This window comes from Sturnira hondurensis, unplaced genomic scaffold, assembly GCF_014824575.4.
Source record: "Sturnira hondurensis isolate 20B ecotype Veracruz unplaced genomic scaffold, ASM1482457v3 Scaffold0001872, whole genome shotgun sequence".
Classification (NCBI taxonomy): domain Eukaryota; kingdom Metazoa; phylum Chordata; class Mammalia; order Chiroptera; family Phyllostomidae; genus Sturnira; species Sturnira hondurensis.
In genome coordinates this window covers 38,661,083-38,685,645 of record NW_028074503.1, presented here as the reverse complement: position 1 = coordinate 38,685,645, position 24,563 = coordinate 38,661,083, and the positions used below count along the sequence as shown (strand labels likewise).

Here is a 24,563-nt window from a genome sequence, read left to right as displayed (position 1 = left end):
GGGAGGGTGGGGAGAAGGGGAGCTCGGGCCCCACGGGTGGGGATGCAGACTCGTGCAGCCACGGGGAAAACAGGACGGAGGGGCCTCAAAAGATTAAAAATAGAACGAACACGCGACCCGGCCATTCCACTTCTGGGCATTCGTCCGAAGGACATGCGGACAGGACGAGGAAGAGATGTCCACACCGCCATGCTTACGGCGGCGTTATTCGCAACGGGCAAGATCAGGAAGCCACCCACACGTCTGTCCCAGGGTGAAGGGGTGAAGGGGTGAAGGGGTGAAGGGGTGAAGGGGTGAAGGGAATGCGACTGATTTTGACAGGAGAGAGCAATCCCGCTACTGGTAAAAACATATGTTTTTATTTTCGTCCACTGTGAAATGACACTTTAAGATGAGTTCCTTGCTCTCTAAGGACATAGAAGGGGCTGTCACACTTAACCTCGCCCGAAGCATTTACAGAAAGACACATTCTCGGGACACGCTGGATCCTTTTCCTGTTACGTAGATTCGGGCTGACGTTCTTCTCAGACTAATGTTTGATTAGACCGTTTTGAAGTTTAAAGGGCTCTAAAGCTCCAGCTTAATTTGGGAGTATTCCTTATTTTTTAATAAAGTCTGGACGTAAGGACTCTCCCTTCAGCGCTGAGGTCACAAAGCTAAGGAGCTCCCTCGGAACCTGCCTGTTGTCTGAATGCCAACGTCTCAACCGCCTGTCACTCGCACGGCTCTTGTTCTTGAGAGAAATTTTTTTTTCGGGGGTTGGGGGAGCCTCCACTGTTATAACTTATTTGACTCCTCAATGATAACAAGCTACAAGTACTCCCCGATACACTAATTGGCTTCCTCTAGTACCTTTTATATCTGGGTATGTTTGCACTTTAAAAGCAGTTGGACACTTTTGCCTCCCCACCTGGGGGACCACACAGACATTTTTGTGATGCTCTTGTCTGATAGCAATACTTGTAAGGTACCACCACCTTGGGGGCTGGTTTGGGGGGTTCTTGGACCCCCAAATCTTGGGCTCCCACTGCCACGGAAGCCAGAGAGGAAAGGAAATTTGGAGAGTGTCTGGCCTGTGTCCCTCATTTTACAGCCCTGTCGCTGGGTGCCTGGGAGGGAGGGGACTGGCCACCACAGGTGAGGACAGTCAGCTTCCTTCTGCCCCGCCCGAACTGTGTGTGCCAAGCCCGCTGGGATTTGGGTCAGTGGAAACCTCCAGACACCCGGGCAGACACAGAACCTGTCCTGGGTGGGGAGGGGCCGCTGGAGCTATGTGCACTTTGGCCGCATGTTGTAAGTCAGATCCAACATAGTACAGGAGCCGCCACCTGGGGGTGCTCAGGTAACAGCCAGGCCCCCATGGCCCCTCCCGAATGCATTTACGCCCCAAGTCCCCAGGGACGAGGAAGGAAAAGGGACACTCTGAGTTCACTTACGTAATCCCATTTAATCCTTGCCCGCAGCCTGTGAGCAGCTTTGTTCCCGCAGAACAAAGCACCCAGACCTGGTGGCCCTGGGCTCCTAGAGCCCTCGCTCCAGTCTCTGCCCCTCCTCCCCGAGGCTCTCTGTGTCTCCTGTCCTTTTGGGAAGAGAAGGTTATTGAGGCACCTTAAACCAGAATGACCTCCTCTACTGTACCTGTTAATCACATCCGCGAAGACTCCATTTCCTAAGAAGGCCCCAGCGGTTATCATGGTTTTACAGATGAATGAGTCAAAGTTCAGAGCAGCGCAGACACTTTCCGGGGTTGGGGTTTAGTTTGGAAGAGGTGCCATGCCAGGACCCAAAGCCCTGCCTGGCTCCTGTCCGGGTCAGAGTCAGGGTCCCTCCTGCTGGCCTGCAGCCCTCACGTACCCCCTGCAGGCTTCCACACCTGCCAAGCAGGTGGCAGTGTGTCTCCACTACCAACCCAGGTGAGTGTCCCCATGTCTTGCCTTAAGGAAGGTGCCAACGCCAGGTGTCAGCAGGGGTTGACGAGAGCAGCCTCGCTGAGGTGCCGGGCTGCCTGCTGACGGCCAAGGTGAAGAGGCTGCAGCCTCTTCCAGGAACTTAACCGTAACAACATGGAGAAGAAATAGACGAAACTCAAGATTCAAGGGGAAAAATACCCCAGGAACAAAGATGCCATCTTTAGAGGAACAAGGATGCTATTTTTAACCTTGGAAGAGAAAACAGAAAAATCGCCATTTGCTCCTTTGGACTGCAAGTTCGGTGACTGCAGTGTGACTGTCAGGCAGCCCTGTGCACCGCCTTTACGGAGACGCTGTCAACCACCAGGCTGTCCCACCTCAGCCCTTGTGACCCGTGAGATTCGGGCCAGCGAAACTGTGCTTCCCTCGGTAGTTTCTCTGCTCACCCGACAGGTGGATTAATGGTGTGAATAGGTTTCAAGGGTGTCTCTAAACGCTGACGTGACAAATGGAACATGTTTAAGTGCCCCAAGTGTGTGGGAAACACAGCTCCTAGTTGGTATGCTGTTTGCTGGTCATTCTAATGACTTCATCAGTTTACATCCCCGAAGACTTCACCAGGAACTCGTCAAATTTTAGTTATTATGGTTGATAGTAATCACATTTGATGTGTACTTGGTGTCTATTATTTATAGACTTTTGAGTAGTTCATAGTAGCTTGTTTCTTAGTCCTTCACATTCAGTATCTTTCAAACCAAATTCTCCTTTGACAGCTTGTCCGTTGCCATTCAAGTTCAAAACCTCTCCAACATTTTCAAATCTACACTCACCACTTGTAGTCCAGGTCATTTGGAAACTGAGTCCTGTTGATTGCTCTCCACAGCACGTCTGGTTTTGGGGGTGGGTCTCTGCCCTGTGGCCCTCACCTGGCCCCGCTGTCCCGGTGTCCCACCCAGTCCCCTGTCCCGACCTCAGCTGGAGAGCGACATCCCTCGCCCCCTGCCCAGGCAAGGTGCCAGCTGTGGAGAGTCTAAGGGACTCCAGATGAAAACATGGCCATCTCCCCGTGGAAGAGCTCATGGTTGCAGCTCAGCCGTTGCTCCATGGCCAGAGAGCCCCCCCTGCAGCATCTGTCCCCAGAGCCTCACGGCCCAGCCAGCCCTTGGCTCCCACTGAGTACCTGTGATTGTGTCTGTCATCCCGGTGGGAAGTGTGGCCTCCTAGACGGCTGTGGGATCCCACGGTTGACTTCTTTTCTGCCTGTTTTCCTCTTGGTAGGGTCTGCTGGACAGGTGTCACCTGTATCTCCAGCCCAGAAGCCACTTCCTGTCAAGCAAAGTCACCCCACTGGGTGACTCTGTCAGAGTGGCCGCATGGGCCACCCAGGCCACAGATGCGTTGGGCTCAGTGCAGGGCAGGAGGCATCTGTGAGTCTGCACCGAGTTGTCATCCAAAAGCTGCACCGCTCCTCGGTCTGCGTGGCACACCCGGACCCCAGAGTTTAGGAGGCAGAACTCGGGGCCCAGGTTTTACCGCGGAGCTGGACTGTGTCATCCAGGCTGCCTCCCTCCAGGAGCGCCTGGCTCAGTGGGTAGGGGCAGCTCTACGGGGCTACCACCTCAGCCTGCTGGCTCTGGGTGTTGAGCGCAAGAAGTCGCTGGGTGTTGGACATGTGTTTTCCAGGTTGCTCTGCACATCCAGGGGACCAGTGACTTTGGTTTGCAGCCTGGGGAGCTTCTGGGGACACAGGGGCTGAATGGAGGCCTCCAGCAGCCCTGTGAGTGCTGTCAGTCCTGAGCCGCTCCCAGCCCCCACCTGAGGAGTGGAGGGCCCAGGGTGGCCCAGAGACCTTTGCACTGGCAGGGATGGAGGGGCTCACGCTCTGCCCTCGTTCCCTTCAGCTCCTGGGTGCAGAACAGAAGAGATGACACGGCCCCAGAGGGGACACAGTGACAGCCAGTCCCATTTCAGATGGCACTGGCTTCTCCTCCTGGGCCTGGGAATTAGTGCCCAGCCAGCCCACGCAGCAGGGGTCTCAGAGAAAAACGTGTTTCGTGTCCTTCTTTTCAAAAATCAAAAATACCTTTGCGTGCTTATAAAAAGTTGCGTTTCCAGCTTAGAAACATCGTGGCTCTGCCCAAGCCCCAACTCTCCAGCCCTAGCTTTCCTGGTGCAGGGCCGACTCCGACCCTCCCACCCAGCGCCGCGGTGACTCTGCGTGCGCCTGACTTGTCTGTCCACGGAGAGGAGAACCGGGCCTTTCTCGGCCGTGGGGCCTCGCTGGCCAGCACCGACTGTACAGAGCGCAGGCTGCACGCGATGCACAGGTGTGTGTTGAGTGCATGGAGGTGTGTAAAAACCCGAAGTTTAATCGCACCTACTGGGGGATCTTGAAGCTTAAGTGAATGATCTATAATATGGATACAAAGGGGAGAAAACCTTTAATAAAAGCTGTCCTAAAGACACAACTGTCTTAAAAAGAATGCCTCTATAGAGTGATTACGAATTTCTGAAATTCCACGGCTCTGACGCTCATGTTCGTGGGCGCTGGAGCCCTCTAGTGGCCGCAGTGGGTCAAGCATGCGTTTTAGGCTCAGGAAACACAGAAGTTGCTGCAACATGGCTGCTCTGCCCCAGAAAGGGCCTGCGTCCAGCAGGCACGCGGCCCTTCGGGGACAGAACAGAAAAACGGAAAAAGACAAATGCTTCAGGCTGCAAAAACAAAGACCCAGAAACCTTAGGTGCCAGGGGAGCAGAAACAGAGCTCCCTCTTCCGAGTCCCCGCGCTGCCTGGCTCAGGGTGTTAGAACGGAGTTTGGTTCCAGCTCTCATTTTCTGTCCCTCGGAATCACTTGATTGCTCTAGGCTGCTCTAGGCAGCGTCTGGGTCCGGGAAGGTTGTTGCACAGACCGGAGTGAGGGGCGGTGTGTTCTCTCTCCGGGTCCTGGGGGAGGGCACCCAAAGCACAGTAATCGAGGTAAACTACTTCAGAAATATCTTGTAAAATGAAGACCAACACAAAATCCCATGATAAACAGAACGTCAACATTTTAGGTAAAGACAGGATCAGTCGCACTGAGTTTTCTTTTGGCCTCATTCTCCCGTGTGGCTCCACTTGGCAAGGAGCTGTTTTCTCTTTGCCCAGAACGAGCTTTGTCGGGGAAGCAGCGTGTCCTGGCAGTGAAGGGCCAGCCTCCGCAGCTGAAACCCCGGGTTGCTGGCCAGGTGCCTGACACTTGGCAGCGCTCATCACCGGCCTCATCACGTGGCTCCTGAAAGTGGAGGCTGCCTGGGCTGGGTCTGAGCGAGGAAGGCGGCGGGCGGGGGGAGGGGGGGCAGTCCCAGTGTGAGTGGGATGCAGCCCACCCACTGTTGCTGGCCTTGGAGCTTGGGGCAGGGACCAGGAGCCCAGGAATGGCGCCCACACAATGGACAGCAAGAGAGGAGTTTCTCTGGTCCCACAACTGCCGAGCAACGCATCTGCCTCCAGCCTAAATGACTGAGGAATCAGGCCCTCCCCGAGAGCCCGAAGAAAGGTGTGCAGCCCTGCCGATTCCTGACTTTCACCAGGTGAGACCCCCGTCGGCCTAGTGACCCACAGAACGGTAAGACTTGGGTTGTTCTAAGCCGTGGAGTTTGTGGTCACACGTTGTGGCAGCCGGAGAGCATGAATCATTTCCAAAGGGCAGAGGCCGGGGCGGGGCTCAGAACCTGCCACCTGTGGTTTGCCCACCTCTGCAGGTGCTGGTGGTTCACAGGAGGCAGGGAGATTGAGTTAGTGAGAGCGAGGGCACGTGTGTGGGCACCCATATGGTCTACCACAAACTGGAAACAATTGCACACGTGTGCACACACATGCACACACAAAGTGGGCGGGGACCTGAGGGCAGCAATTGGACATATTCTTCATTTTGGAGACGAACAAGGTGGGATTTAAAAGTCCATCAGTGGATCACCGTGAATGATTTCTCGTCCACACCCCAGGGCGTGTCTCGAGGGCTGTCTCAGCAGATGGGAAATGGGTTATCACGGGGACACGGTCCTCCGTTTTTGCTTGACCAGACCACATTTCAGATAGTCCCTTGGAGAGTATGTGCCACAATGCTCCACGATGTCCTTTTGATTTCTTCCTTTCCGGCTTGAGGTGGACAGTTCGGTCTGTTGTAAAGAGTGAACTGGAAGCGAGGAAGTAGAAATAAGAATGTTATTACAACTGTGAGACAGATGGCGCTGGACTATCTGTGTGGGAAGTTGCCTGGTTCGAACCGTGGGGCAGCTCGAGGCCCTATTTCCTGCATCTAGGAAGATGCTCCAAGTCAGGGCTGTCAAACTCATTTCCACCAGGGCTATATCAGCCTCACGGTTGCCTTCAGAGGGCGGAATGTAATTTCAACCCCTTAACAGTTAAGGAGCAGATGCATGTACAGCCCTCAAATTGCGTTTGGCCCTTTGAAGACAACTGTGAGGCCCCCGGTGAAAACGAGCTGGACACCCTTTCGGTAGGCCCTACATGCCACTGCTGTCCAGTGGGAAAATAACTGGATGGGAAAAGTAGCGAACCGTGGTTGCCTCCCAAAGACCCATTTCCCCCTCCCCACAGCGTAGTAACCGAGTCGTCTGAGCTCCTGTAGCCCCAAGCCTGGCTCTAGCCGTGAGCAGAAATGACACAGTTCATGGTTTGGGGGTTGGTGACAACCCTCCTAAACCACTTAGGACAATGCCGTCCCTGGCCGCATGGTCCAGGAGGGTTCAGGATCTGAGCATGTGCGGTGAGAATGAAGCTCTGACGGCCAGGGGGGTGTCCTGTATCCCTCTGTCTGTGAACGGGGAGGCAGGCGTCCTGCAGGCCAGGGAAGACTGGACGGGAGTAAGCGATACCTGGGAAGGCCGGGTGGAGCCACTGGGAGAAGACCGTGTTGCTGTCGAGGTCGGACCCCTGGGCTCCTCCCACCTGAAGCCAACCAGTCCGCCCCTGCGTGTTTCTGTGCTGTGAGCCAAGCGTTCCCTTCACGAAGCCACGCCGTGGGCAGACCCTCATTCTAGACCTCTTCGTGTCAGCCACGGCAGCAGGAGGTTCCAAGTGGTTGAAAAACTAAAAGCTTCCTAAGTGCTATTCTCAGCTTTTTTTGTTTTCATTACACATGAATTTGGCATAGAACCCCCTGCCCGACGTGAATACCTGCTATTCACTTAATGAATGGCTGCTGCTTTTTCTGTTGTTACCCTCCAGCATGATGGTTTTTCCTCTTGTGAAAAGCTAGAGAAAATAAAGCCTTCCACTCCCTCTACATGCCTGTGAAAAGCGGAATGAACAGGAGTGTGTATCTTTAGAAATGGATGAGCCTCGGCAGCTTGCTCAGCTCCGCAGCCCCACCCCCGCCCGCCCGGGTCTCCGCCCCACCCACTTGGTGGCCATGAATCTGTTTTCAAGAATTAGAGTATTAGGCATACAATTTTTCTCAATCATAACAATGTAAAAACATAAAATCATTCTCTGCAAATTATATACAATATTGTTGAACCCAATTAGGAGTTTCAAAAATAATGAAAACAATTAGGACCTTGAAGTCACCAGGATAAATAATTAGCTTCATGTATTTTTGTTCCTTTTCCAGTGTTTTGTGAAATGTGTCAATTCCAGTGGGGAAGGAAGTAAATGGTGGAAGTAAACCTGCTGCTTTGCTGTGATACGTGCCACACGCTTTTCCTCACGTTTCATCTTTACCTCCAAATATTTACCCAACGATTAGATCTTTTTATTTTTTTTCTTTCATAGCTTTCAGTTTCTTTTAGAAAAGATTTCTGGTTCTCAGCTTTATTTTCTGACATCCAGAAATGGTAACATAAAAATACGCGACGTGTTCCTGAGTTTCAACAGCAGTTCTCGTCAGCTCCGGGGGCAGGGGAGTCCGGGGACTCGGGAGCCTGTGAATTTCCTTAGAAAGCATGAGTACCCACCTAGAGCAGGTAGACTACAGGACAGGCATGTTTTTAAGGGCTTTGACATAAATAGCCAGATTTAACTTCTTGAAGGAAACGACCAGCCTCAGTGACAGCCTCCAGCCCCTTCTGGAGTGTTCCGCAGACAGTGAGGCTCCGCCCCGGACAACAGCCGCTAGTGAACAGGGTCCCAGCTGCATCTCGCACCTTCTTGTGCTCTGAGGCCTTTTAAAGAAACACCACGCCCCCGTCCATTGTTGACGTCATGCCATGGTGCATAGGCCAGCCCTGCGCTTGGTTTGTTAGAAGAGTTTGCATGAGAGTTTGTTGAAAGAGACTCAGGTGAAAGGTTTGGTGTCGAGAGGAGCGCTGTGTTGCTGTCATCCTGTCTCCCCGATTGTTTCTTCAGAGAAGAACAGTGAAGAGTAGAAGTAAATAAAACTAGGCACCGTGCCCTTCCAAGCCTGCCAGTGGTCACGTGTCCAGAAGTGGGTTTTCCTGCTCTTCTCAGCATCGGAGCTCACCTATGTACAGGTACGGGTTGGAGAGCAGCGAGGCAAGCAAGAAAGACCTTCCCAAACACTCCTATCGGCCAGAGCGCGTTGGCACATTACTAAGGAGCACAAAACTCCAGAGCCGTCCCCCCCGCAAAACACGTGAGCAGTGAAACCTGCGGCATGGGCTTAACTTTGGAAGTTAGACCAAGGGCTGACTTCCTGTAAGGCACAGGGTGCTTCCTGACGGGCCTCACTGGGGTGGGGGGGGCCCACATTGTCCTGGGATGGCAGCTTTAGCAGGAGGTTTCTTGAGTCCCCTTCTGTGATGGTGGCCAGAAAGGCCAGCCCCAAGATGGGGGACTTAAGGACATTGGGAAAGGTGTATTCTCCTAAAACACTCCCTCCCGCTGGCTTGTGCCTTACATTCCTCAGTCTAGGCTCCCATGGTCTGTGTTAAGATTTGAACCCCACAAAGCCAAGGATGACGGGCTTCATGAACGGAACTGCCAATACGCTGACTGCAGAATGGCACCAAGTGAGGAAAGCAGAGCTCGTTAAAGAGGAGGAGGGGTGGTTTTAATTGTTGAAAAGCAGTTTAAAAATAAAAATGTGTAGGTTTTCCAGGAACTGAAATAGACACGGAAACCAATTTTAAATTAAAATTATTTAGTTACTCGAACTAACCAAATTTCAATCTTAATCAAGTCAATCAAATTAAGTTAAAGTTAATTTGATTTAGCCTTATGACCTGCAAAAGAAATGTTTTTTTCTCCAGGGTTATCATGAGAAGTGGCCACATCCAGGCAGCAGGAGCATCACTGTCGCTCGCTCACTCAACTTCCATGAGCTCGCCCAGCGCCCAGGTGGCAGTTTCTAATGTGACCCCTCCCCACCAGGGCTCCTAGAGAGGCAGCACGTTCCTGCGTGGCGTTCCCGGGGACAGCAGGACTAAGGAGCCAGCACAAAGGGGCTCCTGGCCATCTGCCGACTCAATACAACATTCAGCCTTAGAAAGAAAGTGGCACCGAGTCCTTTCTGAAGGTCTGTGAGTGGGTAACGGTGCTCAGGAAGGGTAAATCCGTATGAGAGGCAGCGAGAAGTAGCGTGACTGTAATAAGGCGTGCCTGCTTTTCACCGGCGTTAATGAGTCAGGGAACATCCGCGCAGGCGTGCGTGTGGGTGGCTGTGCCAGTGCATGGAGGACGGAGTTGTTTTTGTTTTCAGTAGTGCCAACCGGACCAACCGATGAAGCCTTGAAGGTAGCTGATTATGTGGGTGGGGTCTCTTGTCGGCATATTTACATTAAGACCACAGGAGGTCTGGTGGCCCTGAGAAAGTAAGAGGGAGCAGGTCATAGCACCAGGGCAGCCCACCATTCCCAGAGCAGAGGCGAGTGAGGAAGGCGACAGTGTTGGGGACGGACTTCTCGCAACAGGGACAAGCACGTATGGTGTCTTCGTTAAAGTCAACTGTCCTGTAGAGGTGAGGGAATTAATAATAATGCTTCAGCGTCACACACCTGTGCGGTGGCCCTGTGGAACGATGACTAATATTAGAGTGTCCTCAGGCACTATCCCTGGGGGAATCATGCCTCTTTAGGGGACAGACTGGAGATTTATGTAAAATTAAGAGGAGTAATGGGCAGGGTCTGACTCACCAAAACCGCAATACTGGTTCAAGTGCTTTATCTCACAGCCATAACAATGCCCGCTCTCCCCGGAACGCCGTGTGTCCCTCCGCTGGGCGCCTGCTCCGGTTCCTGCCTTCTGATGGTTCAGCCTTTTTATTCCTCCCTACCATCTGTCTCCAAAGGCTCGAGAGCATGTGTGCACAGGTGAGAATTCTCCTCAAGTGAGGCAGAGCCAACAGCAGGCTATAAATATTTTATGCTTTCCAGGATCATTTTCTTTCAGAAAATTAAGAATTCATGCCAACATTTGGTAATGGGCTGTGTGAAGAAGGCTTTGCTTAGCACAGCATTTATCTTGGTAAAGGACGGGAAGAAAGAGCTGGAATCAATCCAGAGCTGAGGTTTCAAAGCACTGGGGCATCATTTATAACAATAGTTCATCTTGGTAGACTCACCTACAGATTGACAAAGTTTTAAATGCCATTTCACTGACTGTTTTTCTTTAATAATTTTTTTGGAGCCGATCTCTCTACCTTACAGAAAACCTGCAAGTATGTGCAGTACAAAGATTGCTTCTTCTTACATCACCTGGGAATAAGCCACTCACGGGATGTCCCGGGACTTCAAGTCCTTTAGCGCATCTGCATACATGAACTTCCTCCTACTTTTATGGGCTGAATTATGTCCCCTCAGAATTTGTATGGTGAGGTCCTGGGCCCCAGGATTACGACTGGTGTCCGTATGAGAAGAGGAGATCAGAACGCAGACGCACCCAGGGAAGACCAGGTGAGCACACAGGGTGAAGATGGACACCTACAAGCCGAGGAGAGAGGGTCTAGAAGAAACCAATGCTGCCCACACCTTGATCTCGAACGTCCAGCCACAAGAACTGTGAGAAATTAAATTTTTGTTGTTTAAGCCATGCAGTTTGTGGTGCTGTGTTATGGCAGCCTGAGCAAGCTACGGGCCCTGCACAACACAATCCTCAGCCGCAGCACAGCCCCCAGACTCAGACAACGCACCCTGATTCGTCACCACCGTCTAGTCATCCTCAGGCTCCTTCCATGTCTTTCCCATTGTTCCACCGTTGCCTGTTACAACGAGACAGTTCAGGATCACGTGTTACGTTTGGCTGTGTTGTCTCCTTAGTTTCTTTCAGTCTTGCACAGTGTCTCAGGGATTTTTCATTGACTTTTACGGTCTTGATACTGTTGAACATCACCGGCCAGTTATTTAGCAGAATGTCTTGAATTTGGGAGTGTCTAATATCCTGCATCTGTGGCTGGAACCTCACAGACGTAAGGATCCCATTCATCGTGAAACTTCTGACTTCCTGATTTCCATGTGTGTGGACTCCCTGTTTTATTCAGTGGGTTGTACTTTGCTGCCATCCACTGCGATGTGCAAATTGTCCAAGAGTTGGCTGATGGGAGCCCCTGTGGGATGGCCACGGTGTCCTGGGATGCCCTCATCATTCTTTGAGCACTTTCTCGGGTTTCGGTGGGAGATGTTCTGGGCCGGCCTCGGGCCTTGCTGCCCGGAGTCACTTGTTTCAGAGAACCCTAGCTCTAGCTCTTCCCAGTGGGGCTCGGGCACCCGCGGGTCGGGTCATAGTGTGCACACACGCACCGCACTTTTACTCTGTGTACCTGGGTGATGTGCCTTAGATGGTCTGGAAAACAGCACTGAAGTTTTGCAGTCAAACATTTCCACCGTGTAGGACACAGTGGCATTTATTTCCAAAACGTCTAATCTTAGTCAGTGTGAACCTTTGAGCAAAGGCAAGTCAATAGAAGAGGTCATTGCAGAGTCCGTTATGCACTGTCTGCATCCCAGACTCATGTCAGCTGGATACGCACGCTCCCCTCCGACCCTCACCCTTCTCGGTCCCATGTCGCCTTCATACTGTTTGAGACTCAGACAGGTTGAGTGAAATTATCCACGTCACTCAGCCAAGTCAGTGGCAGGACAAGGATTTCACTCCTGGCTTTGTCTAGCTCCAAAGCTGATTCCCTCCCTAACTACAGGACCAGAATCAATTTGGTAATTTTCAGATCGTAGCTGGAGCCTATTTTGGTTTTTATGGCTTGGTCAAGATTTCTCGGAAGACTCGTGTCCCTAACTCGTGGACATGTAGGTCACCTGGTCATTGATCCCTGCAGTGTCTGTGCAGACAGCTCACAGGAAGGAGGGCCACCCAGAGGAGCTCCTGGGGTGGAGTCAGAGACCAGAAGCTCCGCCCCCCCCGCCCTGCCCGGAGGACAGGGAGCTCACCTCCCCCCTGGGGAATTACTATCTCGCCTCCCCCACTGCTGGTGCATCTGATGTCCTCTCACAGGGCAAACACCACAGGGCGGACCTCCTACAGCCACAGTCACAGTGGCGGAGGACGCCGGGGCTGTGTGCAGAGCGTGGGGGGTGAAGACGGCCTTCCCAGCACGAGGAGACCAATCTCCTTCCCGTGGTAATTCCAGACCACAGCTTTCACACATGCAATACCTGAACTCCATGACAAGGTTTTAAAACAAACACATAAAATAGCTTTAATCCTTTTCCAAATAGCTCTGCTCAATGTAATTTGAAGCAAGCTGTTTGACTGGCAGAGTAAAAATGCTCTGAGCTAAAGATTTACATCTTTTTTTGCCACATAAATTATGTTGGCCAGGATGACAGAATCTAATAAACCAAACCCTTTAAGCACATCAAACAAATCACTCTTCCTTCTCATTGTGCAAATACGCCCAGAGATCTGCAGGCCCGTCTCCTGTGACTTCTAATGTACTGTTCGGTTCCTGCGAATATCACCTCAAAATGGCATCATCTCCATAAAGAGCAGAGCAGGTTTCTGGAGTCTCCAGCAGGTGAGCGGAACCGGCCCACCTGAACTTTGCCTCTGGCGGTCCCATCACGAGGCCTTCATGGGGACATCGCTAGAAGGTATCGAGGGGAACAAAGATCTGAGTTATTTTTTTGAACTCAAGAAATCCACTGCAGTTTCCCCTTGCACAGATCGGTGACTGCGGTCCTCGTGGACCATGGAATCCCTGTGCTTATTTCTAACAAAACTCCTAATGTCCGATCAGCCGCGTGAGGACATTGTAACTGCGGGATAATACCCGTGCTTGTCTGATTTTCCAGTGGGGAAAGACAGCTCTGTGAAAGTCCAGATTCCTTTGGCAGTACCGTGGCCATTGTAGCTTACTCTCTTTACTTCCCAGCCCTTGGCTCTGAGTGGCTTTCCTGCAGCCTGGAGCGGGGGACAGCTCAGGGTGGGGGAATAGTGGCGTGGAGACCACATCTCGCCCTCAGCTTCTGACCTCCCTTCGGTCACACAGGAGCCCAGTAAAGGCTGTGTCCACGGCAACCCTCTTTGCTCTCAGCAGGTCTATCCAGTCCTTTACCTCTGCAGCAGGTTAAACATCCTCAGAAATGGGTTAGCTTCTGTGTGCCGGTTTTGTTAAATGACTGGTGATGTGTGAATGGATGGGAGCAGGCCACTGAGTGGCAGAGCTGAGGGGCAGACAGAGGGTCACATCCGAGTTCGGGAGAAATCGCTGTTGCAGTTCAGCCCTGGGCAGCCTCTCAGAGCCGTGGTGGCTTCATGACCGTGCACTTGTTGAACTCAAGAAATCCACTGCAGTTTCCCCTTGCACAGGCTACGCTCCTGTCCCCTGTAAACAGACACCCTAACTGGGGACAACACCAGCACACATGGGAAACTCAAGAGGAGCTCGCTAAAGAGCTGAGAGCCATTGGTGGGCAATCTCTTGGCCAGCTCTTCCCAACCCATCCATATGACTGGGGGGAAATTCATTAAAATTTACAGATTCTTGGGCTCTGAGTGGATTTAATGATGGCTCTCTCTGCTACCTTCCAAAAACAAAAACCCCCCCCCCCCCGCCACGTCTATGTTCTAGTACCTGCACCCTGTGAATGAATGTGATCTAATTTGGAAAGAGTCAGCAGATGTAATTAAATTAAGGATCTTGAGATGGGACCATCCTGGATTATACAGTGGGCCCTAAACCCAGTGACAAGTGTCCTCAGGAGGGTCGAGAAGGGGAGGGACACAGAGAGGCAGGTTCTGGGATGACCTTTCTGCTGACCTGGCTCCTGGGGTCCGTTTCAACCCCCCAGAGGCACTGGGTTTGGGTTATTTTGTCCGGAGGGTGCAGGGCTGCTCTGGGACAGGCCAGCACTCCAGACACCGGGGACTCTGCCACTTTTTAAGCCACCTTCTGAGTAACCTGTTGCTCAGGTATTAGAGCTATAGATGTTTCTAAGGCTTGGGTTTAACAAATTTTTATGATACCCTGCTGTCTTCCAAATACTCTGAGCAATGGACGTACAAAACTGAAAACCATAGCTCAAGCTAAAGGGCAGGCAAGAGACGCACTGACAGCTGGAGCAGCGAGGTGCCGGCTCTGGCTGAAACACCTTCCCTACCATCCTGTGTAACCCTTTCGGCAGCCTGGAGAGGGGGTGTCCCTGTCCTCATTTGATAGAGGAGGAACAACTCGGAGAGAGAAAGGTGAGAGACTGCGTTATTAATGGTCAAACACCCAGGATTTGAGAATCAGACGGGCCTGGGGTCAAAGCCCTGGCTCCAAGGTCACACCCAGGGGATGACCTTGAGCCAGTCACTGCATAGCAGACACTTTTGGTTGCCTCCTGAGTGGTGGGCACTCCGACGCATGTCCACTTTCTCATCCCCAGAAACAGTGTTTGTTATACGGCCAAAGACGTGATTAAGTTGAGGATGCTGAGCAGGTGAGTTCATCCTAGGTTACCCTTGAACTAGCATAGCTGAGGGCTCATGCCCTGGGTTCTCCCAGGGTTTACCAGCCCCGTGACATTGAGCAGGAAGGAGTGCACCATTTCCTTAGAATTCTCTCTCAGCCTGTCTCTTCCTTCTGTTTGGTTGGCATATAGCTTACATTTTATCTGCAACACGCGTAGGTCGTATCTGTAATCTGGGAGGCGCGGTGGGAGAAATGGAGTCAGAAGGGTCCTTCCCAGACCCCTGGTGGGTAGAGACTTGTTGCTCATCAGGTGGAACTAGGAGGCGCTAAGAGATTGAAAGCAGGAGCGAGAGATTCTGCTTCTGCCTCCCAAGGAGCAATGTAGCCCCAGGTCCCATTAGCGGCAGGGGAGCCCCCGCTGGAGGACCCAGTGGGACACTGCCTGGTAAGCTTGGGCTGGGCTGCAGACAGACGTGTGGCCTGGGGCTGTGGGGGTTTGGCTGTCTCTTCTTGGGCACTGTAAATGCACTGTCCACAATTAGGGGCCATAAAAGTGCTTGTGGCCCCACTTTTTATGTGGAATTTCATAGAACTCTGTGGAAGGCTTTTGACAATGCCCCTGAGGGAAGGAGAACTGGTGCCCAAGAAAAATGTAGCTTTTCCACACCTGACTCGGTGAGAAGGGACCGTGCACGTGGCCTGATGGTAAGTATTGAGAAGACTCCAAGGAGCTGAGTGCTCACAAGCAAAACACACACAGCTGTCTCGACAGCCTATGGGTTGGGGGGAGGGACTTTTGAACCTGAGGGTACAAAGGCATGTGCTCATGGACTCTGAGTTTGTCCAGGGGTTCTTGGGTGTGGTTGGGGAGGGGAAACTGAGGCAGAGTCTTGCAAACTGACCTCATAATTGGAGCTCTGCTGATGGGAAATTTTCCACAGTTTTTTTTAATTTGATGGGATTTTTTCAGGCCAGCTGGGAGTCACTGAAGGCTGTGGGTAGGAGCTGAGCACAGTCGGATCTGAGTGTTAAAAAGTAACCCACGTGCAGTGAGGAGGGAAAGGTGCGTTGGGGAGGAAGGGTGTGGGGGGCAGAGACGTGACCTAGGGGGTGATTCGAACGTCCTGGCTGACAGCTGCTAGGAGCACCTACCATAGGGAGGGAGGGGCTGTGGGACATGGATCCAAAACTAATTTAAGGAGGAAAGAGAAAAAACGTGTAGCCAATATGGTAAAATTAGATATAGTTTAGGATACAGAAAGAACATCATCAGTGAGAGAAACAAATATAAGGCTATCACAAGGAAACTGGGGTTTTTGCATTGTGTTTTCCAGGGTTACACAGTGACCACCACCCAAGACTGCGAGGCTGAAGGACACGCTCAGGCCCAGAGCCCAAACCTGGTAGGGTTTCCCACACTGAAACTCAAGGGGATCTGGTGTGCACAGAAGTTGTCACTGGGTCAGGGGTGGGCTCAAGCTTCGAGGATCCCGAGGCTGAGAGAGTTTTTGGAGTCTTCTGCAAGAAAGAGAATAGAATGTTATGAATCCAAAGTTCAGTGCTGTCCTCTGGGGTCTGGGAGAGTGAGGGAACCCTGAACTTCGGCGTCATTACCTTTGGGGTGGATCTGCCTGTGCACGTGTAGTGAAAGGGTCAAGTACAACAACAGAGTGAACAGCCGACACCCGGCTGAGGGGCTTCCCGGCAGCCACCCCCACGAAGCCCGCCTCCTGCCGTGCCCCCGAGCATCGTCCTCCACAGTGTGGGCCTCTTTTAGGGAGTCTGCCGTGCGAGCGTGTCTCTCCGATTTTGTTTTTCACTTTTGCACATTTCTGGGCTTCATTGAAAGGGTGTAAAAATGCACAGGTCATGTTGCAATTTGCCTGTTTAGCTCCAGGTATTTGTGGGTTTCCTCTGTGAGGCTGTCCTTGGCTCCCCTTCCCTTGAGCTGTCGCCAGGCAGGCAGTCCCTGCTGGGCTCCGAGCCGTGGCACCTCATCCCTGACTCACACGGCTCTGTGTGGTCTCCACCTGCCCTGGCTGCTGTGCCGAAATCCTCACCACAGACCTGGTGGCAGAGAACAGAGCTTCATCCCTCCCGTTGCGGGCCGTGGACACCCGAGCTCAGGGCGCCAGCCTCTTCCGGCCACGCGGCCCTTGCTGTGTCCTCCCTCGTGGAAGCGCGAAGCCGCGCGTCTGTGACGTCTCTTTGGCAAAGACACACTGCACCTGCATGACCCCTCACCTCCCAAAGGTCCTGCCGTGGCACACCATCCCCTGGGGGTGAAGATTCAACAGGTGAATTTGAGACAAGCACTGAGACTGTAGCACGTGCTGACTGGAATTGTATTCCACAGTATTTTTAATTAATCTTCACCCTAACTCACCAGGTTTTTGCTCTCATATTCTTGTACTTGGCTCCAGGCGTGTGCGCGCAGGTTTTGCTTCGGTAAACACCTAAGGTTGGAAGTCCTGGGGAAGGCACTTCCCTCAGTAAGGAGCTGTGGTTTCGGCTTTTCCAGATAAGGCCAAGTGGGGCACCCAGCAGGTTCCGGCCTGCCCCCCAGAGCAGGTCCGGTTCCTTGGTGAGGCCGGGTCTGCACGGCTCCCCACCGACACCAAGGTGGCCCCGCCCCCTTCACCGTGCACTGGACCAGGGCCTCCTGTGGGCCTGCTGCACTCGTGCTCCTCCCTTAGCTGAGTGTCCTCTCCTCTGGCTGCGGTGGGTGACCCCTCCCCACCCACCCACCTCACCAACGGCACCTCCACTCTGACGCCCACTGCCCTTGGCTTGTACCAGGTCAGGCGGCCGAGCAACCACCTGCGGTTTCACCGACTCAACATCCAGGACAGGGCTGCTGCTGTTTCGAGGCCCCTGCACCAGGCCCGACGTTCAGCGTGTCCTTAATAGCACTTGTCGAATGAATGAGATGTAGCAGATGACACACGAGTACTGCTTTCATATTTAATATTAAGTGCACTACAGAGTAGTATGGTAAGTACGGTGCTAAGATCCATAAACGAGGACTTGGGCAACCATATTTGGAGGAGAATGGGGGAAGCAATTCACGTCATTGCAGTTTACCAAATGGGAGGAAATGGCTCCCAGCACGATCACAGCTGTGGAGTGAGGAAGGCGGGCTGGAAATCTCGGTAGTGCTGAAAGCAGCACCTCGGACACACCCTCGTCTGGCCCAGGGTCCTCATTACGGAGACGGAGCTCACGTCCAGACTGACTTCTGATGAAGGGTTCGCTGCCTGGGGGGGAGGAGTAACAAACACTGCCAGAAAATGATCGCATCATTTTCTGTTTCATACAAATGACAGCCGGGGACACTGCAAACGGTCAGCTTCAGAAAAGATTTCGAAGGTGGGAGCAGGCCACGGCCAGATGCCAGAATCAGGATCAGACACCAAAGTCGATTAAAGCAGCTTCTTTCAAAAGCGGAAATTTTAACTGTATCACATTACATCACAGGGAACAATTAAAAAACATCTAAAAAAAACCATCTAAAAGATGTGTTACATCTTCCCATGGCTAACTCAGAACCTGAGTACAGTTTTTTTCTCTTGAAAAAAGTTTTGTGAAAGTAACTTAATGATAAGCTCTTATCTTAAAGGGACATGGGACATCATGATAGGAGAGCACATAAAGAATATAGAAAAAAATCAGCCCTAAACCACAAACATGGGGCCAGAAGGAAGGCTAAAAAATCCCCGGCAGCTCAGAGGCCAGGTTTCGGGGACGCGGCCTTCAGACGGATATGGGATCACACTCCTGTAAGCGAAGACCACTCTTCCCCACGTGCCCTGTAGCTTCTTCAGATAAAACAGGTGTGCGAAAACAGGTGTGCGTAGCCACAAGGCCTTCAGGTGCTCAGCGGCTCCCCCTCATGCCCACGCTGCTTCTGGCGGTGACGCCACAGGACGGGCTCTGAAGGACTGGGACACGCCAGGGAACCTTCTGTGGTCCAGGCACTCGCTCCTGTCACCTCATTCAGTGGTCCTAACAAGCCATGCCTGCCAGGCTGGACGAGGTGAGGGTACTGCCCAGGTCCAAGCTGGGCAGGCCCACCAGACTTCAGTGAGTTCATGTTCAGTGAGTTCATGTTCAGTCGGTGTCTGGTGCCCCCGACTCAGGGAGGAGACAGGTGAGACAGCCTGGATTACAGCTCATGCAGTGTGCACACCCTCTCTGTGGTCGTTTGGCCAGTGCGTAGGTAGCATCTGGTCCCTACAGCTCTCGAGTTATTTTCAAATGCTCATCTCAAGTCAGATACCAAAGGACATGGGAGGAAGCTGCTTCTGATGTGTTAGTGCTAATTTTATTCCACAGACTTTTATGTAGCTATAAACTATTAAAAAAGCATAAGATACTGAACTATTTTCTTATTTACATGATGTAGATTTTTTAATGGAAACTTCTTATGAAACATGACATTCAGGAGAGCAGAAATCCTGCCCAGGGTCACCTAAAGTATGCTCTATTTAATGATTGTTTACTCTGCAGGAGAATCTCTAATTCCGCCGTCTAAATGCAACAACCGCCCAGGTCCGTCCGCGCTGCTGAGCCATCCTCCTTCCTGCCTCCCCGGACTGGCTCTGGGGGAAGAGCACGCAGACCAGGGCCGTGTCTGCACCGTGCGACACGCATCCAGAAATGTGGCGCGCTGAGGCTCTTGGAGATCTCAGGATCGATTGTCTTCGATGATGATAGTTCTTCTAGGATAGGCTTCAAGTTCCACAAATATATATCGAAATTCGTATTCGCCACTTTCTGGGTTCTAAAAAAAAGAGTATTTCATGGGGTCATTGTCCGTCCAGTGCGGTCTGCAGCCGCACACTGGGAACGGGCTCCCCACCCCACCGCGCACCTCCTTCACTTCCAGGTGCACCGTCCCGTGCTTCCCAGGCTCCGAGCCCTGGATGTAGAACTTCACACGTATGTGTTTCAGCCCATCTTTTGCATATTCAATAAAACTGTCAAGAAAATGGAAGAACACAGGCCTAAATGCCTCTCATTTAGAAATGAGCCGAGCCTCCCACGCTCAAGCCAAGTGCTGTACCTGACGTGCTGCCTCCGACCCCGTCCGGTCATCTCCCCGTGGCCTTTAACAGGCTCACCGAAGACACTTATTACCTGCGGAATAAAGACAACGCTTCAGCTGGTGCCTGTTGTTGGTAAGTTTCTTAGGAAAGTACTCTCTGACAAACCAAGTGACTTATTTTGGGGAAAAAATCAGGAAGCCCAGGGCCCTTTCAAAATGACAACTACTATAAAGTAAAGTTATTCTGCAGAACTCATCCCGTAACCAACAGATACTTCCTGTGCAGAGCCCGGTCCCGGTAACAGTGCTGCTCTGCGTTTCAGAACAGCGCAGGTGGGGCGAGGCTGTTCCCACTCCTCACAAAAGCCAAGCACGACAAACCAGTGTGCAAATACTTAAATACCTGAACATTTTTAGTGAAGTTTATCTGATGGGGTATAATACTACCAGCTAAGAGATAAACTGATTTTTTAAGTCATGAAACACAGTGAAAACAAACACCCAAGTAATAGTGACCTACTTAAACCAGATCTACAGCTGTGAATCAATGATTCCTAACGGGAAAGTTCACAATGCAATGGAAACGTAATTATTGAATTTAAAACGCAAACACCTCGGAACCTTTAAAAAATTGCTATTAAGTCAAAACAAAACTGTCCTCATTCTGTGCCTGTGCCAGCAGCACCTCACTTGCCACGCACACACACACACAAAGCAGCGGTGAGCAGGGGAGGGTAAGAGCTGTGGGCTGAGCAAGTGGACCGACTGTTTAAACGGCCGTACAGACTGCGCACACTGTATCTTGACATATAGGTCTTTCGCTTTTCAACCAGGCGCAGTGCCCCGCAAAGAACAGGACCTGGACACAGGCCGACCAAACTAAATGTTAACTGTTATGTGCAGACCTCTCACGTGCACCAAATTCAGTTCTGCCTTTTGTATGAACGCCACTCTGTTCATTCTGCGTCTTCTGCTCTGTTCCAAGGGCGGGAGCTCTAGGAAGGCCGAGTCTGGGAACGAGCCGCCGCGGTGTTATTCACAGACCCAGCCGCCACCTCTTTGGGGAGGCCTCCTAACATTTAATTAAGCTGCTCATATTTATTTCCTGTAAGTGTCAGCTTTCCCTTCTGCAAATAGGCTAGCGCAGAACTGGCCTGTGGTTTCTGTGGGGTTTAATGAGGATGGGGCGCTGAGGGGCCAGGCGCCTCAGCCCTCTGAGTGCGCTCTCAGTGAGAACCACTCCTGGGACACGGGGTCACGGGTCAGGTTTTTCAAGAAAGATGAGACACAGCACACAACAACAGTCCTGTAAAAAGGGATAATGTGTAACACGAGAGACACTTGAGAGCTGTGTAGCTGTTCAAGACTCGGGTACAGGCTAAGCATGTATTACTATGATAGCTGTACAACGACTTCCTCTTGGGTAATTCCTCTCGCAGGGTGTCTACCCTCCGTGGACCTTTGGGTACTCTTTGGACATGGCAAGCACAGAAGAAAGACCTAATAGCATAAGCCACTTACACAGGATGTGTTTTCACACAGATTTCACTGGGCTCAGAACCAACTCGTGAATTCTGCTCACCCCTCTGGACTCCCAGTATTTTCCACTATCAGGGTTGGTGTGGCTCTACCTCGAGGACTCACCTCTGGATGTGACCTGCATTTTTCCAGGGCTTTCCCATATATCTTACTGGGACTGGATGAAGAAAAAAGTTCTTTGAAAATCACGTAAAACAAGCTACCTGAAGGTCAGAGACAAAGGAGACCGAGTAAAGCAGGGGTGAGACACAGAGTAAGTGAAACAGGTGTCTGGGGTCTTATACTTGCTGTGCCTCCAACCTGTGACGGTGACTCCAATAAGCACCACTATTAAGTAGGCGAGGTCTCTTCCGGCTTCTCTAACTGCGAAGAGAAAAGAGCCCAGAGTCACACATGTGCTGGGTGCAAGCAGGAGCCTTCAGTGTTTCCCGGGAGGGGTGGGCTCAGGGCTTGAGCAGTGGGTCAGTGTTCTGAAGCAGCTGTTCTCACGTGTCCTGTGAATCAGAACCAGCTCAAAAACACATCTAACCCAAATCACATCCAGGAGGGGATGGTAGAGAGTGCTACTCTCAGAGACCTAAGACACAGGGGTTGTGGTGCCCGTCATATTCCCGGCACCCACCAGTCTTCCTCTCGTAAAACCCACAGACTCCAGAGGAGGACACAGTCCACCACACACTCACCCAAGCAGCAGCCCTGACACAGACATGGGAACTCAGGGGAGTACGTTACACGGTGAAACCACTGATGTGTGGTTTTCCACCTCTACTGAGAAGGGGCGACGGTACTAGGTTGCAGTAATGTGAAATGTAATAACAGTGTCTGTGTATAGTCCTGCCCTGTCATAACACGGTTTTAAATGACTGGACATTCAGGACCTGGGATGTCCAATACAGCAGCAACACGCCACACGTGGCTATTTAATTTAAAAATTAATCTGTTTCTTAAAATTAGATGAAAACTGAGTTCTTTCACACTAGCAACATTTCAAGTGTTCGACAGGCACAGGTGGCTAATGGCTACCACAGGGGACAGCATCCCCAACGCTTCCACCACTGCACAGTTTCATCTGGACAGCGCCACTCTGGGTGTCCTGCAGGACATGCTACTGTGTCAGCGCCGACAGTAACTGGTAGCATGTGTGTCAGGAGGCCTGGGCAGACACGTGTACTCCAGGTGCGAGGATGAGCCCAACCACGATCCGGCCGTCAACCGCACCTGTAACACCTGTGGGAGTGACATATAGGAACGGGGGCCCCACCCCAGTAAAAGACAAACTACTGCATCCCGCCCGTCCCTCCACCATGCCTGGCAGGCCCCTCTGGGCTCTCTGGAGGCAGCGCGCCCGCGTGGGGGGATCCTGCTCCCACCGTGCACCTTGAGCGGGGCCCAGGTCAGACAGGGCTCTGCAGCAGGCCTGTTCCTGTTTATGCCAGCCGGCTACTCCGGATCATGGTCTCCCCAGTCCCCCTTCTCTGCAGCACCGGTCATCTCTCCCCCCCCTAGTTTCACACACTCCGCACCCTCTTCCCATTTCAGTGGGAGACTCTTTGTGCTTTAGGGTTTCTTTGGCACAGCCATTAGCAACCGTTCAAGTGCTGGGCACAGACAAGACGGAAGTTCCCGAAATCCTTGCGCAAGGTCCCAAACAGCACTGGCCTGGATACTGGACCACCGGAATCAGGGGCATTTGCACTTAGTTTTCAGCTGCGTGAAGTTGGGGGGGGGAGTGTGCCTGCTTTAGGATACTAACATTTGACAGACTGAACGCGAGAGTCAAATGGATGAAATAACATCAGGGCGATCTACTTGTCTACTTTCAAGTATTAAAGAATGGCTCAGTTTTACATAGCTCTCTCCACACCAAAACTAGTGGAAGTTGAGAAAACTTTTCTAGACATAATTCAGCTTTCAAATTTGAGTTGAAATGTATGAAGGACATTGCAGGCCTATACTCTCTGATGCTAAACTATGTTTAGCGGTTCCGCCTTTTAATCTGTGAGAGTTGACTCGCCATCCTCACCGCCGCACTTCTCTAAAAGCACACGGGCACCTCCTTGTCACACTCGCTGAAAGTCTGGTCCTTACTGGAGAGTTCCCCTTTACCTTTCTGTGCCGTCGAGACGGCAGTCTCCACCCTCTGGCTGTGCACAGACACTTGCTTGCTGCCGTCCTCCTTTGCTCTCTGGAGGCCCCGTCCCCGCGTCCAGATGGTCCTCCGGGGGACCCCGAGGATACATCCGGGCCGCCCCGTTTTCCGCTCATGCAGCCCCCATCTCCATCTGGGTTCAGTCTTCAAGCAAGCTTTGCTAAGTACAAAGCGTGGCAAAAACAGGCGCTTCCCCGACGACCTGTGCAGCTTCTCCGTATACTGCACAGCTCGTAGAAAAGAACAAATCATTTTCACAGAGGCCCGCTCCACTTAGGGAAGAGGCCAACCACGCCCAGCAACGCCTCACGGGCCCCTCCACGCCCAAGCTGGACCCGCGATCCGGGGCTCACACTCGCGCCGGTAAGGCCACACGGCGTGCTCGACAGAAACGTGAGATCCGGCAGTTTTTAAAGACGACAGATCTCCCGAAAGGAGTTGCTGTCCGCCGCCCCTTCTCTTTGATCCTCTTTTTGGTGGAATTAAAGTCTTGATTAACTTCTAGGTTGACATTCACACCCTCCCCGCCATGCTCTTACAAAGCCACCTGGGAAACCCCTAGGAATCCTGGGAGTAGTAGTTCGAGCACTTCACTCTTCTCCCAGTTGCTGGAGCGGGGAAGAGTCGAGCACTGTATCTCCCAGCGTGCAAGGCTGCCGCACTCCACTGCGTCCTCTGTCTCCCAGACGACCCCGCGCCGGCCGGCTGCGCATGCGCTGCACGAAGTTAGTTTTGGCAGGATTCGCGCGGTTGGACCGTAGTTCTCTAACTTAGCGAAGTCAAATAAGCAATTGCGAACTGCGTGTTCTTGTGACGCTTTATAGAGGACTAGGTAAACTGAAAATTCTCCGGTTTGACTGTGGCTTTGCCCTCCCTTCTGGGCAAACGACGTAGCCTTTGCATTTCACTTTCTTTCTAAAAAAAGGAAAAGTAGGGCGAACTACAAAAGAGCCAGCATGTAGGATGGAAGGAGGCAGCCATATTAGCAACGCAGAGTTACAAACCCCGCGCGCTGGGAAATCTCTAGAAGCCGATAGTAGAGGAAAAGGCGCTTCTGCGCACGCGTGTCGGGGAGGGCACCGGCGTCCGGTGGGCGTGGCGGGGGTGGT

The 24,563-nt window shown here is 52.1% G+C and overlaps 1 protein-coding gene and 1 long non-coding RNA gene across 3 annotated transcripts; one reads left to right on the top strand and one right to left on the bottom strand.

Moving 5' to 3' along the window:
- Positions 1-3,367: 3,367 nt before the first annotated feature.
- TIMM21 (translocase of inner mitochondrial membrane 21) lies at positions 3,368-24,253 on the bottom strand. Of its 2 annotated transcripts, XM_037035811.1 has the most exons (7): positions 23,412-24,253; positions 21,606-21,668; positions 21,411-21,508; positions 19,785-19,858; positions 19,593-19,698; positions 19,369-19,502; positions 3,368-3,378 (listed from the first exon to the last, which is right to left on the bottom strand). In XM_037035811.1, the coding sequence occupies exons 1-6, from the start codon at positions 23,704-23,706 to the stop codon at positions 19,407-19,409; spliced, it is 732 nt and encodes a 243-aa protein (XP_036891706.1). In that variant the 5' UTR covers positions 23,707-24,253; the 3' UTR covers positions 3,368-3,378; positions 19,369-19,406. The 2 variants fall into 2 exon arrangements, with proteins under 2 accessions (XP_036891706.1, XP_036891696.1); XM_037035801.1 differs by lacking the exon at positions 3,368-3,378 and having other exon boundaries at positions 19,108-19,502.
- On the top strand, positions 15,705-17,109 carry LOC118979646 (uncharacterized). The gene is made up of 3 exons (XR_005064958.1): positions 15,705-15,782; positions 16,054-16,122; positions 16,611-17,109. It is a non-coding gene; the product is annotated as an uncharacterized LOC118979646 (long non-coding RNA).
- Positions 24,254-24,563: the final 310 nt, after the last annotated feature.